General features: G+C 43.1%; 1 protein-coding gene across 4 annotated transcripts; it reads right to left on the bottom strand.

Moving 5' to 3' along the window:
• Nucleotides 1-310: 310 nt before the first annotated feature.
• On the bottom strand, nt 311-15,698 carry plaat3 (phospholipase A and acyltransferase 3). 4 transcript variants are annotated; one of them, XM_012962370.3, is made up of 6 exons: nt 15,660-15,698; nt 7,956-8,094; nt 6,143-6,329; nt 5,111-5,210; nt 2,059-2,318; nt 311-558 (listed from the first exon to the last, which is right to left on the bottom strand). In XM_012962370.3, the coding sequence occupies exons 3-6, from the start codon at nt 6,152-6,154 to the stop codon at nt 457-459; spliced, it is 474 nt and encodes a 157-aa protein (XP_012817824.1). In that variant the 5' UTR covers nt 6,155-6,329; nt 7,956-8,094; nt 15,660-15,698; the 3' UTR covers nt 311-456. The 4 variants fall into 4 exon arrangements, with proteins under 4 accessions (XP_012817824.1, XP_002937537.1, XP_017948884.1 ...); XM_002937491.5 differs by having other exon boundaries at nt 15,656-15,697; XM_018093395.2 differs by lacking the exon at nt 7,956-8,094 and having other exon boundaries at nt 15,660-15,681.
• Nucleotides 15,699-16,913: the final 1,215 nt, after the last annotated feature.

Below are 16,913 nucleotides of genomic sequence, written 5' to 3'. Positions count from 1 at the left end.
AGGTTTTGACCTGGGCACCCCTTCCAAAAACTGGGCTGTCTGGGTCAAAACCAGACAGGTGACAACCCTAGCCATAATGGCACTGGGTGGGGCAGTGACATAGCGATCACCGATCAGATTTCCAAATTGGAAAAACTGGGCAGGAAGTATTGATCTGGACAGCACTTCTAAAAATCGGGCTGTCAATACGGGACAGGTGGCAACCCTGGTGCCACAACAAAAAAAATGATATGCACTGATATGGGCCCCAATTGGTGGAATTAAAAACCCAATAATCATAACATACATTGACAGTAACAGTAAACAGTGCAAGGCTGACATCAGTATAAATTTATTATAACAAGTCTAGGAACAAATTCACAAGGAAGTGAAAATAATAGCATAAAGGCAGAATTTCGATTTCTGTAGGAACAGTTCTACAAGGTCACGAGAAGGCAATGGTAAAATGATTGCACTTTACTGCTTCTGCTTATTCCGCATGCTAGAAAATGCTGCAATTACACCCAGGGCTGCAACTACTCCTCCTCCAACTGTAGCATATGTAATGGCATTATCAACCTGCAGGAACAGAAGAGATTAATATATCATGAAGAACTGCACAATGGCTTAACTAGATGTTATGGGTCCCACAGCAAATTTAATTTAGGGCCCTGAAACATTGCTAAGTTGAGCGATACTGCCAAGATATATTGAAATTGCTCATTAATTAGGGACCATCTACACTCCTGGGCCCCCCTGCAACCACAGGTTCTGTTTCCTCTGTAGATAAGCCCCTTGGACTGCCCTAATGAGTTGTGCCAAGCCTAGAAGGGATCAGGATATTGTGCTGTGGGTCACTGTAGAGACCAATTTCCTCTGCCATCTGCCTAAACCTAACTGAAAGAGAAACAAAAGGATATAAAGGGCACGGCATAAAGCTCTGTGAGTAAAGGTTGGTCCCAGCTTTATTTTAACTTTAAATATACATGAACAAGTGATACACATAATTACTACATGGCAAAACTACACGGCAAGGGCCACACCCTGCCACCTGCTGTGACAAGTAAGCAAAAAAAAAGTATGATGGAGCGGCCAGTACAACTGAGGAGCTGAGTAAGGGGCCAAACCTGGGCTCGAAACTTGGCCAGCTTTCCGGAAGTGGTTGTTAGCTAGTAGGTTATTGGTCATGGAGCTGATGGGGGAGCTGAAGGGGAAGCTAACTGGGAACATTAGGAGAGAGGGCACATTTGATTTTGTAGCCCCTGCCCGACAATTTTGGGTGTGTAAGCTGATGGGGTTTGTACTTGCAGCTGGCAGGGAATTGGCCTCTCTGTGGGGTTCAGCCAGGAGGAGCCTGGAAGTTGGGGAGGTGAAGAATAAAGGGGGAGAGTACTGGAGATTAGTTGGAGGTGTGGTAAGCCCATAAGATGGTGCCCAGTGTACCTTGGGAGGGTGGATGATTCCAGTTACTTATCAGGCACCAGAATGGAAGGGTGGGGGCTAAAAAATTATGCTCCCACGGAGAGATTAGTTGCCTGCTATAAATCTCTGCCATAGGGGCAACAAATCTCTCTGAAATGCCTTTCCAATGGCAACAAAGGGAATAGCTGGTGTAAAGGCCTATGCATCGAGAACGTAGGTCTTTCCACCAGTGATTCCCTTTGTTGCTGGTGCAATGGCATTTCTAAGAGATTAGTCACCTGCTGTTGCAGAGATTTATCGCAGGCAGCTAATCTCTCCGTGGGACTTTAGCCTTATAGTAGTGAAGGGAGTGTGAGTGTCAGAACTTGCTCTATAGTCCCACTATACTTTCATTACACATTTTAGTGCAAACCCTTGGGCTATTCTATTTACAGAAAGTTCATCTGCTCAGTGTGAAGTTGCGGGCTGCACAAAGCCATAATGTTATTCCTGGCCTAGAAAACACTATTATGATCTTATGCTGTGGATTGCTCCCTTCAGTTATACTTACACTCTCAATGTGGAAAGATGATATACTCTGTGCTCAGCACACACCCAGCCCTTAATAATCCTATTCATGCACATCAGATGTCAAATGCCTTATAAGTGATCATTTACCTGGTCACAGTATGCTTTTTCATATCGTAGTTCCGTCACAAAATGCTCACAGTTGGCACTAGTGACACTATATTGTTTCGTCTGGCCCACTTGGTCGATGGCTGCCCGCACCACCTTTGTTGGTGGCAACGGGCTTCTTTTCTTATCGTATTTGTTGTTGACTTGGTAATTACAACCAGCAGCGACAGCCTCCAGAGGTTCCATTTTCACTTCTGCTGTGCCACCAAATGCTGAAGACAAGTAAGAGAACCCCTGCTGATCTGAGGGGGTCAAAATAGAAAGTGACAATTATTTAAAGCAGCAACAACAATAATACTTTGAACCTACAAGACAAGTTCCATATTTCATGTTAAATACCTTACAGCAGTGCTGTCCAACTTCTGTTGTACCGAGGGCCGGAATTTTTCCGACCTACGTGGTGGAGGGCCGATAATAGAAGCCAGTTTTGACCACTCCCCTTTTTTAAACCGCACCCACTTGAAACCACACCCATGTTATCACATGACCATAACCATATTAATGGTTGTAGTACAGCAAAAACCTGCCATACTCTGCCTGCCCTACCCTGCCTGTGTGCCATATTCTGCCTGCCCTACCCTGCCTTTGTGTGTGCCATACTCTGCCTGCCCTACCCTGCCTGTGTGTGCCATACTTTCACTGTGTGTGCCATTCTTGGCTGGTTTGTGCCATACTTGGCCTGTGTGTGCCATACTCTGCCTGCCCTACCCTGCCTGTGTGCCATACTCTGCCTTCCCTGCCCTGCCTGTGTGTGCCATACTTTCACTGTGTGTGCCATTCTTGGCTGGTTTGTGCCAAACTTGGCCTGTGTGTGCCATACTCTGCCTGCCCTACCCTGCCTGTGTGTGCCATACTCTGCCTGCCCTACTCTACCTGTGTGTGCCATACTCTGCCTTCCCTACCCTGCCTGTGTGTGCCATACTCTGCCTTCCCTACCCTGCCTGTGTGTGCCATACTCTGCTTGCCCTATGCTGCCTGTGTGTATGGCACACACAGGCAGCCTACAGTGACACAATGCTGGCACTGCTCCTACAGTCTGCACAATAACTATATATTTAAAAACTTTTTAATTGCAGTACCACCTCAGTATATGTTCTTTTTGTAGTATGCAGGGATTATTTGTGGGTTTCTACTGCTCCTGAGGTGTGAACAGGGGAACAATGGGGGTGATTACAGCCTGAGCCTGAGGTGTGAACACTGCAGGGGGTGAACAATGCAGAGATTAAAAGGTGTGAACAGTACAGGGGATTACATATTTAAACAATACAGAGGGATTACAGCCTGAATCTGAGGTGAGAACCATGCAGGGGGGCAGTTAATCTCAGTACTGATACCATTTAAAGCTTACACAAGAGTAAGCCATCAAAGCAGCCAGACAGGTGGGGGGCCACACAGAGGGGGGTCGCGGGCCGCATGCGGCCCGCGGGCCGCCAGTTGGACAGCACTGCCTTACAGGTATGGGATCCGTTATCTTGACACCCATTATCCAGAAATTTCTGAATTACGGGAAGGTCATCTCCCATAGACTCCATTACAAGCAAACAATTCTAATTTTTATGAAAGATTTCCTTTTTCTCTGTAATAATAAAACAGTACCTTGTACTTGACCCCAACTAAAATAAAATGAATCCTTATTGGAGGCAAAACAGTCCTGATGACTGTGTGTAGTAAGGACCTTAGATTGTAAGCTCTACTTGGCCAGAGACTGATGTCAGTGATGCATAATAGCTTATAGAGCAACAGAGAATATGTCAGCGATTTTAGCACTGAAATATCTACTGCATCACATCCTCTAGGAATATATATATAAACTTATTGAATTGTTTTTATACCCCTGCTCCTTGGTGGGTGCAGTAGACCAAACAAACTGGTTAATAAAAGTTAGGCTTGTGAGATTATAGGTATGGGTTCTGTTATCCAGAATGCTGGGGAGTATCCGGATGAGGGGTATTTCCATGATTTGGATCTCCATACCTTAAGTCTTGAATTATTTTCTTGTAATGGAGTCTATGGCCTTCCCATACTTCCCATACATGAACTTTCTGGATAATGGGTTTCCAGATAATGGATCCCATAACTTTATAAACTTGCAGTTAAACTCAGTTATAACCTTAGGATTAAAATAGCAATGTGTTATTTTTTTTTTCTTCTTTTTTTGTTTAGGTCTGTGCCTGGGAAGCCAAAACTGTAACCTTAAATGGCTGCTCTGCTCATGAGAAATTGGCAGTTGGTAATTTTCCCATTATTTCTTTATTCTTCTGTCTTTAGAACTTTGTAAACCCCCCTCATTCTTTAAAATGTCACTCCCAGATTGTTGCTGTGCAGTATTAATTCAAGTTTGATTTCCTTTTGAGCCCAGTTTACCCAATCTGCTCCATAACCATCCCTTCTTCCATCTACGTGCCATCAACCTGCCCATTTTATATCATTAGTCCGCCCCTATTACATCACTGTCCGCCCCCTTTTGTGCATGCCCCCCACCTCTGGCCAGTAAGATTCTTTTAAAAAGGTGGCAACTCTAGTTGTCTAACTGCTTGGTACTTAGACTCTTCCACAGAGTTTTAGTATCTACCCATATTCAAACTGGAGGAAGAATTTTCTAGAAATATGAATGTTACTATTATGTGCTGATAAAGGAGATTCAATATTGCTTTTGATTTAATGTATTTTGTAGCAATTTCGCTAGACAGTTTACATTAGGCACCTATATCCCATTGCAAATATTATTTCTCAAGGTGATATTAAACAACAGTAATGCTTCCAATACTTTCCCTTGGCCCAGGCAGAACTATTCTCTACTTACGGCCTTAGCAAAATGCCATTTAAAAAAAAACAACTGCCTTCCCATCATACTGCATAACAGATCTATATTTGATCATAATAACCGTACTTCTACAGTTTGTTAATCTGTGTGTAATAAATTGCACTAAGGTGCAGTAACCCACAGCAACCTATATGTTATAGTATATGTATATTTAATAGACAAATTAGTTAACACATATGTAATATTACAAACATATGAAAAAAATCCTACCTGTTAAATGAACAACACAACCTTTTCCAACGTAGATACCCCAGTGTTGATAAAGAGGGCGATGAAATTCTATCAAGTCTCCTTCTACAGGAGCCACACCCTGTGGGAAAAGAAACTTTTTTACTATGATGTAGGACATGCTATTCTGAGACAATATGCAATTGGTCTTCATTTTTTATTTTTTTGCGGTTTTCAAATTATTTGGCTTTTTGTTTCACAGCTCTACAGTTTGGAATTTCAGCAGCTATCTGGTTGCTAGGGTTCAATTTAACCTAGCAACCAGGCAGTGGTTTGAAAGAGAGACAGAGATATGAATATAGAAGGGACTTAATAGAAAGTTATACACAGTAACAACAACAATACAATTGTAGCCTCACAGAGCAATATTTTTTTGGCTGAGGGGCTCAGTGAGGAAAATAATAAACTAGAAAAAAAATGAAGACCAGTTGAAAAGTTGCTAAGAATAGGATATATAACATACTAAAAGTTAACCAGAAAGTGAACAACCTTATTTAACTTTACCTATTTGGCTGCTACACCTACAGATTGGTACAGCAATACTATGAGGCCCATTCATTAAAGCACGATTGAGTACGAATGAGAAAAATTTGTATTTTTTCTAATTGTTAGAACTTTCGTATTGACCACGATAATATCGTGTGGTTTTCATTAACTTCCACAAAAAAAGTCATATTTTTCGCAAAGACTACGACCATTTTAGAATTCCTTCAAGCTTTGGTATCGTGGCTATCTTTTGGCCAGGTTTAAGCTGCAATTGAGTGCAATTGAGCCCTATTGAGGCTTCCAAAATCATGCACTGAAGTTTCAAAGCCAGAAAGGTTTTCATGCCGGCTACAATCGTTTGGATATGAAAATTTTGTGACTTTCGGATCACAACCACAATATTTTCGTACTTTCGTATTTTCAAGTGCATTTAACCATCTGAAATTCGTGCTTCGTGAATGGATCCCCATGTATAAGGTACATTACTTGTGCAACAAATGTCTGTGAGACTTTCACACCAGCACTCACCACAAGCGGCATGTCTCCTGCTTAGAATCTGGGGCCTTCTTTTATTTCCTGTTATATAAAGTATGAACCTTCTTTCACTTTGCTTGTTTTTGCTTTGTGGCTTTGGCTTTGAATTTCTTTTGTTCTCAGTGAATGGTTGAATCCGAGTTCAGGAAGTGAAAACAGGATGCAGGGTCTGCATTCAACTCTATAATAAACAATAGAGATACAATCAAAAGGGTCACTTGCTAGCTGGATAGGTAACTTAACTATAATTTACAATAGAGATAAAATAAAAAGGGTCACTTGCTAGCTGGATAGGTAACAACTCTATAATATACAATAGAGATACAATCAAAAGGGTCACTTGCTATCTGGATAGGTAACTCAACTCTATAATAAATGTAGGGGTTTTCCAAAATTGGGCCCCTAGGATGGTTACCCCAGGATAGACCCCAAGGGTGGGTGGTACTTTAATAGTGCAACACCTTGGGTGGTTGGCACTTACATAGTTAACAGGGAGTTAGTATCCCTGCATTCTGAGTAATGGCCACAGGGTGGTACCATTAGTATATAAGGCTGTGCAGCCATGTGCTGCCAGGTCTTCCTGCCTGGGACCCCTCTGGCTAGAGGCTAGTGACATGCCAGGGCATAGTTAGGGAGCTAACTGTTATAGGCCGCTCTAGGAGTGGCAGATAGGGTATTTAGCTGGGCAGCTGGGCCCCTACAGGAGTGTTAATGAGATTAAGATCTCCCAGCACTCATTGCTGGAGTCAGGGAACTGAGTGGTAGTAATAGGTGATTTGCCTAATCCGGGGGATAGCCGGGTGATATTCCGGGGTGAGGTCTCAAGGGGGTGTCCGCTTGGCGGGAGTACCGGGAAGTGCCCTAGAGAGGGGCTTCTGGCGTGTAGTACCGGAGGGAACCCAAAAGAGGGTCATCTGGCTGGAGTATTGACGGTATCCCAGGAGAGAGGGTCTCCTAAGGAAAAGTGTGTTCCCTGACGTGTTCTGTAACTCCTGCAAAACCTGTCAGTCATTCTGCAAATAAAGATATCACTTAGTTCAACATACTGAGTGCAGTGTCTCACTATCTGGAGGATCCACTCTGCCCGGTAAGAATCTACCCCAGGGAGGGGGCAAGGTGCCAGGAGAGCTGGGAGTCCCCAAGCAGAAGTATAATATCAAGTTCTCAGGAAGGGAGTTGCAGTTCAGTCTGTCCCTATACTGGGTGGAGGCACGCCAAATAGTACAGAAACATCTGTTCCCCAAAGTAAGCGGGGCTCAGGATCCTGTTAGCGCCACTAGATCTCAGCAGGTAGCAGCACATTCTCTAAAGTGGGCTACATATACAATAGAGATACAATAAAAAGGGTCACTTGCTATCTAGATAGGTAACTTAACTATAATATACAATAGAGATAAAATAAAAAGGGTCACTTGCTAGCTGGATAGGTAACAACTCTATAATATACAATAGAGATAAAATAAAAAGGGCCACTTGCTAGCTGGATAGGTAACTTAACTATAATATACAATAGAGATAAAATAAAAAGGGCCACTTGCTAGCTGGATAGGTAACTTAACTCTATAATATACAACAGAGATACAATAGAAAGGGCCACTTGCTAGCTGGATAGGTAACATATAGAGATGGGTAGTTGGAGTTCTGGAATAGAAACAAGTGTACAGAGAGCTCAGTGCTGCCGGGCATGATTCAGTGCTTGAGTAGAAAAACAGAAAAAAGGGAACAGGGCAAATATGTGGAAATAGTAGGAGCAGTTTCAAGAAAGCGTAAAGCTGTATAAGGAGGGCAGCGCTGCAGGAAACCACACCTGAGATCAGTCGTTTGGGCTCCGTTAAATCCAGTAAGGGTCTTCCCAGCACGTATCTCTTATTACTGCACGACTCTTCTGAGCTACAGGTAGAGACGCTTCTCATATTTATATCATGTAGTAGTGACTTTCAGTTTCACTAGTGAAGAAATGACACTGCTTACCACGAAAAAGACAAAGTACACGTAGCTGCATCCAGCTAAGTAAGCAAACGCACCACTAGTTACAGAATGGAAAAGATAACAACTACATAGCTATAAATATACTCAGCACTGCTCCTTTAAAGACATTTCTATATATTTCTATATCTTTGTCATATGATTGGGCCTTGACAAGGGGACTCCTCAATTGCCCTTTGCTTTCAACCATCCCTCTGACCCATTGTTACATACCTTAATAAAACCCCAGGAGCCAGAAATGGGTAAAAAGAGGCCACAGCATTTATTTACATTTTATCAAATAAATAGGACCTTGCCAGCCTCACCCCAAGGCAATATTCAAAGCCAGAATTCCATAAGAGATCGCTACTATGCTCTTCTGTTCCTTACTGAAGACTTGAGATCAGCACTATGTCATTATATCCACCACTGAGTATTAGGCTGCCCCCAAACTCTGCTACCAGCAGGAGCTGCATCTCCCACCATAAGAGAAGTTCAGCAGCCCTGCTGCCAGTCCTGAATCTGCAGTGCCTCGATGATAGGAAATCCAAGCAAGCTGTCACCTAGCACAAGCAGTAGTAACATCTGTATCTATCAATCCACCGTGCAGTCAAAGGAGTGAAACTCCTTTCTCCCTCTTCTAAAATTTCCTGTGCAGTAATCTGGCATGGTCCTACCGCCACAACGAACTCAACTGAAAACATTCAGTTGGGTTCGTCCCCACCATAACTTTATAACTATGTTATAAAACATTTTTTTGTTTCACACATACTGTACCACAGGATGGAATAAAATTGGCCATTAGCTCTATGGTATAAATATTTACCTACGTCTACCCCCCCGCGCAAAGGGAAGCTACAGTAAGCAGGCCCGTATGATATAATCTTGGGGTTGCTAATTCTATATAACTGCACAGATATGGTGAAATTGCATCTACCCCCCCAATTGCAAGCTGAGTGCCGTGAAACCGCAAGCGACATTGTGCTAAGCATATGGTATTTTCACAGGCACTGTGGGTTTCTTATACAAACCTTTTTCCAGAGGCAATGCTTGCCAGTAATCAACCACCATCTGCCTTCCTGGGCTACCTGGCATGCTACCTTATCAGACTTCCTCTCTCAGAAAAATCCTTCATTCCCAGGGCCGGAGTCTGCGCAGATCTCTCCTGCTCCCCCTCCCATAAGAATTCATAATAACTTACTCCCCCCTCCCTTAGAAATGTGTGATCTGAGTTCCCAATAGCTAGAGCTGCAGCAGGAAGCTACAAAGATCAAGCTAAAATGGCAGCTGCTATCTTAAACAAATGGAGGGAGCTTCTAGGGCTCTTTATTCAGGTGTGGTAAGCTTTCTGCAGAATAAATATAGTGTTCTAGGTAGCACTAATGTGGCTAATCTATTGGCAGTAAAATGCCAAAATAACTTTCCTTCTCCTTTAAAAATCATTTAAAAAGAAGAGTTGCAAGTGGTGAAGAAATTTCACTGCCTTCATCATAATATAAGTTAAATTTTAAGGTGAACTACCCCTTTAAATCCTTTAGTTTCATTGTTAAGTAAACCCAATGGCACAATGCATTATCACCGAGCCTTGCAGTACAGAAATATGAAAAACGAAACTCCCTTTCTAACAGTTAACACCATGCTTATAGTAACAGTAATGAAATAGGTGAAAAAAAGATCATTGACAGGAAAAACTAGTCTAACCAATTTGTTTCTCAGTGCCCTGCCCTTGTGTGTTGGGGAATCTGAGCAGTTGTGTTGCAATGGCAGAAATTCCTCTGTTGGAATGCTGCACTCTTGCCTCTTACTGATTGGCTAGTTATTGGCTAGTTCCCGGTGTTAAGGCCAAATACCCACTAGGCCCAAAAAGCCCTCTTTGGATACCCACTTATTAAGGTAACAGCAAGACTATCATGATCAGGAATCAAAATATACCTGCATATATTCCTATTCAAAACTGATTTCTGCAGCCTCCTTCCCCAGGCTAGGCAGGGGGGCTGGCAGCACTCAGCACACTGCACTGTAGGAACCAATCAGCAGCTAGGCTGACCTGATAGGGAACTGAAGCCTGTCTTTGCTTGTGTGACTGCAGGGCTGAAATTGGCTACCCCCTTCTACTGTGCATCTGGCAGTATTCAATCATTAATTCCCCTTGATTTTTTTTGTTTGTTTTTCTGCTTTCTACATACCAAATGAAATGTAGTTCTTCATTTACTTTGCTTAGAGGATTTGCATTGCAAGAAGATTCTCTATCCTAGTCCCATTATCATGAAATTATTTGACTCATTCTCCTTCTTTTGTATCTCTCAGGCACCCAAGGAAACTCTGGCTAAAGCGGTTCTGGCAGAACTCCCTCAGCAAGTGTTGGACTATTCCAAGAACCATAACCTGCCTGCTATTAAGTCTGATAGTGTATTGCTGTTTCTTCCAACTGGCCTCAAACTAAACTACATAGCATTGTACAGCGCCACTATTAAGCCTTCTTTGTTATATACAACAACAGTTGCTTCTCTGACACCCAGAGAAAACAAGCGAGTTACTTGGTTTAATTGTGTATAACAGTGCTTGTCTGTCAGTTTCCGTCCAGCCTTTGGCCAGGGCCCCCCTTAGCTCACAAAATGGTTACAGATACACTATATTGTGGGAAACCATTGGTGTATCAGTCAGTCAGCCATAATTTCAAGATTTCCTACCAAGTAAGTTGTCCTCCCAGGATCTCATCACCCCTTTCACGTGAGTCTAGAAGAACAAACGGGCATTCTCCCTAAATCTTACCCTAAATGGCCTTCAGTCTGAGCCCCACTGCCCCAGGTTCCCCCAGGGAAGGGGGGGGGCATCCCCACAGTTGGGAGCCACTGACCAATAGCATAAATTGCATCAAACTATACTCAGCACTCTCACCATGCCCCTCTGCTCTCTGCAAAAGTCAAATAGCAGGTGTAGCTCTTTAAGATATGAATATCTGAACAAACACATGTGCAAGGCAGCGTATTCCTTCTATTTTCTCTTGAGATCATATAGGAACTTAATTCTGAATAACGATGCTTCCCCGCCTCATGTAATTGCTTTGTGGCGTTAACATTACATTAACATTTATTTATAAAGCGCCAACATATTCCGCAGCGCTGTACAATAAGTGGGTTACATACATTGGACATACAGAGTAACATATAAAGCAATCAATAACCGATACAAGAGGGGAAGAGGGCCCTGCCCAAAAGAGCTTACAATCTACAAGGAGAAAGGGTTGAGACACAAGGTGTGGGAATGGGCATGACCAGAGTTGTGAGAGGTGGGGCACAGGGTATTGCTAAACTAGATTAGGGTAAGCTTCTCTGAATAAATGTGTTTTTAGAGATCTCTTGAAGGCAGAGAGATTGGGAGAAAGTCTGACAGTTTGTGGGAGCGAATTCCAGAGAAGGGGGGCAGCCCTTGCAAAGTCTTGAATGCGAGTGTGTGAGGAGGGAATGAGAGAGGAGTTGAGGAGCAGGTCAGTAGAGGAGCGTAACAAGCGGGATGGATGGTACCTAGAGATGAGTTCAGAGATGTAGGGTGGGGCAAAGTTATGAACTGCTTTAAATGTGAGGGTCAATAGTTTGAATTTTATCCTGGATGGTTGGGGAAGCCAGTGCAGGGATTGGCAGAGCGGCATGGCAGAGGAGGAGCGGTTGGAGAGGTGTATGAGCCGGGCAGCAGTATTCATTATGGACTGGAGAGGGGACAGTCTTTGGAGGGGGAAGGCCAATTAATAGGGAGTTACAGTAGTCCAGGCGAGATATTATAAGAGTGAATAAGAATTTTGGCAGCATCTTGGGTGATAAATGATCGGATTTTGGAGATATTTCTTAGGTGAAAGTGACATGATTTGATAAGTGATTGGATATGAGGAGTGAAGGACAGGGCAGAATCAAGGATAATCCCAAGGCACCGGGCCTGGGAAGATGGGGTGATGGTAGAATTGTTAACCGTTATAGATACCTCGGGAACAATGTAGGCATTGGATGGGGGAAAGAGAACCAGTTCAGTTTTAGAGAGGTTTAATTTGAGGTAACGTTGGGACATCCAAGTGGAGATAGCGGCCAAGCAGGAAGAGATGCGAGTTAGAAGCTCTGGGTTGAGATCAGGAGAGGAAAGATAGATCTGAGTATCGTCAGCATAGAGGTGGTACTGAAAGCCAAAAGAATTAATTAATTTGCCAAGTGAGGAGGTATAGAGAGAAAATAGTAAGGGGCCCAGGACAGAGCCTTGAGGAACCCCGACAGAAAGAGGCAAGGGAGAAGACGATTCACTATTGTAAGAGACACTGAAGGATCGATCTGAGAGATAAGATGAAAACCAGGATAAGGCAGCGTCACGAAGGCCCAGAGAGCGGAGAGTCTGGAGGAGAAGAGGGTGATCCACAGTGTCAAAAGCAGCAGAGAGATCGAGAAGTATTAGTAGCGAGTAGTGTTTTTTGGCTTTAGCCGAAAGGAGGTCATTTGTTAGTCGGGTTAGAGCAGTTTCGGTGGAGTGTTGCTGTCTAAAACCAGATTGTAGGGGATCTAGGAGGTTATTGTCAGAGAGGAATAGCGTCAGTCGGTTGTAAACTAGGCGCTCAAGCAGTTTGGAGATGAATGGGAGCAGAGAGATAGGTCGGAGGTTAGTAGGATTGGAAGGATCAAGGGAGGGTTTTTTCAGAATAGGGGATACAATTGCATGTTTCAGTTGGGAGGGAAAGATTCCAGTAGAGAGCGAGAGATTGAATAGATGAGTTAAGGATTTGATAAGACAGGGGTTGGCATTGCGTAGAAGTTTGGTAGGAATGGGATCAAGCGGGCAGGTAGTAAGGTGAGAGGATGACAGCAGTTTTGAGACTTCCTCTTCAGTCACTGGGGAGAAGGAGCCAAGAAGAGACTGGGGAGCATGTAGGGAGGGAGGGGAATGGTTTTGGGGATTTAGTTGTGCAATGTCACTTCAGATGGTGTCAATTTTATTTTTAAAGTGCTCAGCAATAGCTTGAGCAGTGACTGAAGCACACGGAGGGGGCGGAGGAGGGGACAGCAGAGAGTTAAAGGTAGAAAAGAGTTGTGCAGGTTTTTTAGAGAGGGAGTTAATAAGTGCAGTGAAGTAGGTTTGTTTAGCTTGGCAGAGGGTGGTGTTGTAGGAGAGCAGAGCAGATTTGTAGCTGCAGAAATCTGACTCTGACCTTGATTTGCACCAGCGGCGCTCAAGTGTACATGACTGTTTTTGGAGGGATTTGGTATGAGCAGTGTGCCAGGGTTGGAGTGGTTTGGGCCTCATGCGTTTAGTCTTGGCAGGAGCAAGCTCATTGAGGGCAGTGGTGAGTGTGCTGTAGTAGACAGAGGTAGCCTGATTAGGACAAGAGACAGTTAGGATGTTAGAATGAAGAGATTCTAAGGAAGAAGAAAGGTGTGACGTGTTCAGGGATTGCAGGTCTCGGTATGTGTATGTTTGGGGGACAGCAGAGGGTGTAGAGGGAGTTAGCGAGAGTTGAAATGTGCGCAGATTGTGATCAGAGAGGGGGAAAGGGGAGTTAGTGATGTTGGAGGTAGAACAACATTTTGTAAATATAAGATCTAGGGAGTTTCCATTAGTGAAAGTGGGGGGTGAGTGAGTGGGGGAGTCAGAGCACAGAGATAACCCAAAGGAGGATGTTAGTGAGAGGAGTTTAGAGGTAGCAGGGGCATTAGGATTGTTAACAGGTATGTTAAAGTCACCTAGTACAATGGATGGGGAGTCAGAGGAAAGGAAGTAAGGAAGCCAGGCAGAAAAGTTGTCAAAGAATTGTGAGGTCGGTCCAGGAGGTCGGTATATGACCACAATGCGAAGTGAAACAGGGGAGAAGAGCCTAATAGAGTGAACCTCAAATGAGGAAAATGAAAGAGAAGGAGGCGGTGGAAGGACTTTAAATGAATAGCGGGGGGAGAGAAGGAGCCCTACCCCACCCCCTGCCCTGTTTCCAGGCCTGGGAGTGTGAGTAAGGTGTAGCCCAAAACTACTTCACTGCACTTATTAACTCCCTCTCTAAAAAACCTGCACAACTCTTCTCTACCATAGTATATTATTTTCTTTACTAAGTGCCAATAAATTCTAACGGTTACACAAATGCTAAAGAGTCACACACTTCCTGCTTGGCACCAAGGGGGACAATTTATAAAAGCAGCTAAATAGTAATTCTTTGATTATATCATAGTGACATGTCATGTGCATTTTAAATCAAACTGAATCAAGTTTATGAAAGTGCATATAAATGATGCTGTGCTGCTCTCTGATATGTTTTGTATGCAATCAGTGTGCATCTGTTACCCCCGAATCTACCCATGGGGGTCTTTTCCTAACCTTCCCTTCCAATACCCTATGCAGTAGAATAGAGAGGGGAGGGGAAATGATCATAAACATACTGTATATAAGACCAACCACTTAGTACCCCCTTCCTACTGGGTTAATAAAAACAAGGGAGACTGGGCCCACAATTTTCCAAACACTGCTCCAGACCAACTGCACACTTTTACCCCTGTAGGAACAATAACATACGGTTCCTCAGCACTAAATCTGAGGCCAACTGAGTGAGCACAGCTCAAGGCTTTCTGTGTACAAAATACACAGCCATTTATGTTGTACCCATGTAATGATGGCCACTAACTGTTGTATCAAATATAAAACATTATATAAATATTTTATATCTTTAATTGTCGGGCTGCGTTAGCAAAATCGGGTCTGCGGGCTGTGTTAGCAAAATCGGGTCTGCGGGCTGTGTTAGCAAAATCGGGACTGTTGGGCAGTATTCATTTTCTTGAGTTACTGGGCCTCTTGGGTCAGTGAGTTGCTATATAGGTCTTGGAAAACCTGAGTGAAGTTGGAATTCTTCCCCAGCCTAGTCTATACATTCTCATGCAGCTTTACTGGCACCCTAACAGCCACCCTCCTGTCTTGCTTCCACTAACAGCAGGGGGCCCAGTAATCCAAGAAAGTGCAGCACAGCCAGGTCCCTTTTAAGACTCAAAACCCAGTGAACCGGGGCAACTGCCCTTAACCCCTCCAATGGCGGCCCTGTCCTGATTCAATACTTTATAGTGCTGCTACATTACTGCTCTGGCTGGTAAACTTGAGTCTTTTTGTAAATTGTAATGGAAAGAATGAATAAGGCCATATTTTTTTTTGCAGAACAGGTAGCAATCATTTTTAAACTACAGGGTCATGGGTTAATGCAACTGCCATCTAATATGTTAAATAACCAGACATATAAATCCCCCACACTGTGTTACAAATGAGTTTAGATCAGTGGTCGCCACTTTGGGGTGGGGGTAGCTTTGTCTAAAGACGAATTATTGTTAAATGTGGGGTAAACAGTTTTGCTGTCCTTTTGCTAGCCTTGACATGAACTAGTAGGGGTAAGTTATTATGCCTATGCATAGTTTGAGCTACAGCAGGGCTGTCCAACTGGCAGCCCGCGGGACCCCCCTCTGTGTGGCCCCCCACCTGTCTGGCTGCTTTGATGGTTTATATTTGTGGAACATAAAGAGAAATCTTCAGCACACCACTTACATACATGTTCTCAGAGGGTGCTTTACTTCCTCAGCTGCTCCCAAGCCTTTTTTCCATGTATCTTTAAAAAGGGGAAGAAGCACTCCAGTGTGTCGGCAATGCCTTTAAATAATTTATTTGCAGAAACGGTACAAGTTTTCGGGGGTGACCCCTTCGTCAGGTGTAATACACACAAGTGAACAATTTACTCACTAAATACCTTAACAGACCATGTGACACTACCATGTGACCCATTAACCCCATTACGGCTGCAATACCAAACAGTCCCAAGCAGCCATTCAATTACGTGAATCAACAATCCCCTTCATAGGAGTCCTTTACACTTCATAATCTGTAAAACATATAACCATAAATACAAAGTATCACATTTAAAAAACAATTAAACAAAGTATCCTACAATAAACAGTTGCAAACTCTTTAAAAAACATTTCAAGCTGAAGCTTTCGTTCAAACCTTGAGGGGAAAGTGAATCCAGTTTTTTAATCCACACTGCCTCTCTTTTTAATAATTGTTTAGTCAAAATGGACTTGTTCTGATACTGCCCATCTGACTTGTGCCACTGTATGCTTAGCTGCATAAAAATGTTTGGCCACAGATAATTCAGATACATATTTCTTTCCACTTTCTTGTTCAGATTTTTCTTTTTCTCTCTCTGGTGTATAGTTCCTTATATTACTTTTATGTTCATTTAAACAGGTTCTTATTTTATCATATAAATTACCCCAGAGCTGTTACACGTAAAATGTCCTTGAATTTGAATTGGTGTACTTTAGTGGGATGAGCGATCGTATCCCCTCTGATAATACCTGTACAATGCGCACAATCGCCACACGCGAATGTACCCGATTTAAGGTGCTAATAACCCACTTTTCTTTTCGTTTTGCAAAACCTTTTTGGACAAAACTTGTCCTATTGATTTCCCTCTCCTATTTGAAAATAGTGGGGTCTCTTTAAACAATTTGCCTACTTCACGATCGTCTTGTAACATGTTCCAGTGCTTTAAAATTATTTTATTTATATTATGGGTGTGGCTACCAAAAGTTGACACAAAGGCCATTCTCTCAGATTAGTAACTCCTCACATTTTATTCCTTTTAAATCCTGCTTAATTTCATTAAGTTGTTTCTCATTATAGCCTCTCTGCACAAATTTTTTAACCATACCCTGCGCTTCTGTCTCATATAACTCCTCACTAGATGTAATCCCTCTCACTCTACTCAACTGGCTATATGGAAGACCTTTAAATACACCCGGAGGGT

The sequence above is a fragment of the Xenopus tropicalis genome, chromosome 4 (assembly GCF_000004195.4).
Source record: "Xenopus tropicalis strain Nigerian chromosome 4, UCB_Xtro_10.0, whole genome shotgun sequence".
In the NCBI taxonomy this organism is placed as follows: domain Eukaryota; kingdom Metazoa; phylum Chordata; class Amphibia; order Anura; family Pipidae; genus Xenopus; species Xenopus tropicalis.
Note: the sequence above shows the minus strand (reverse complement) of the source record. Positions and strands in the feature narration are given on the sequence as shown.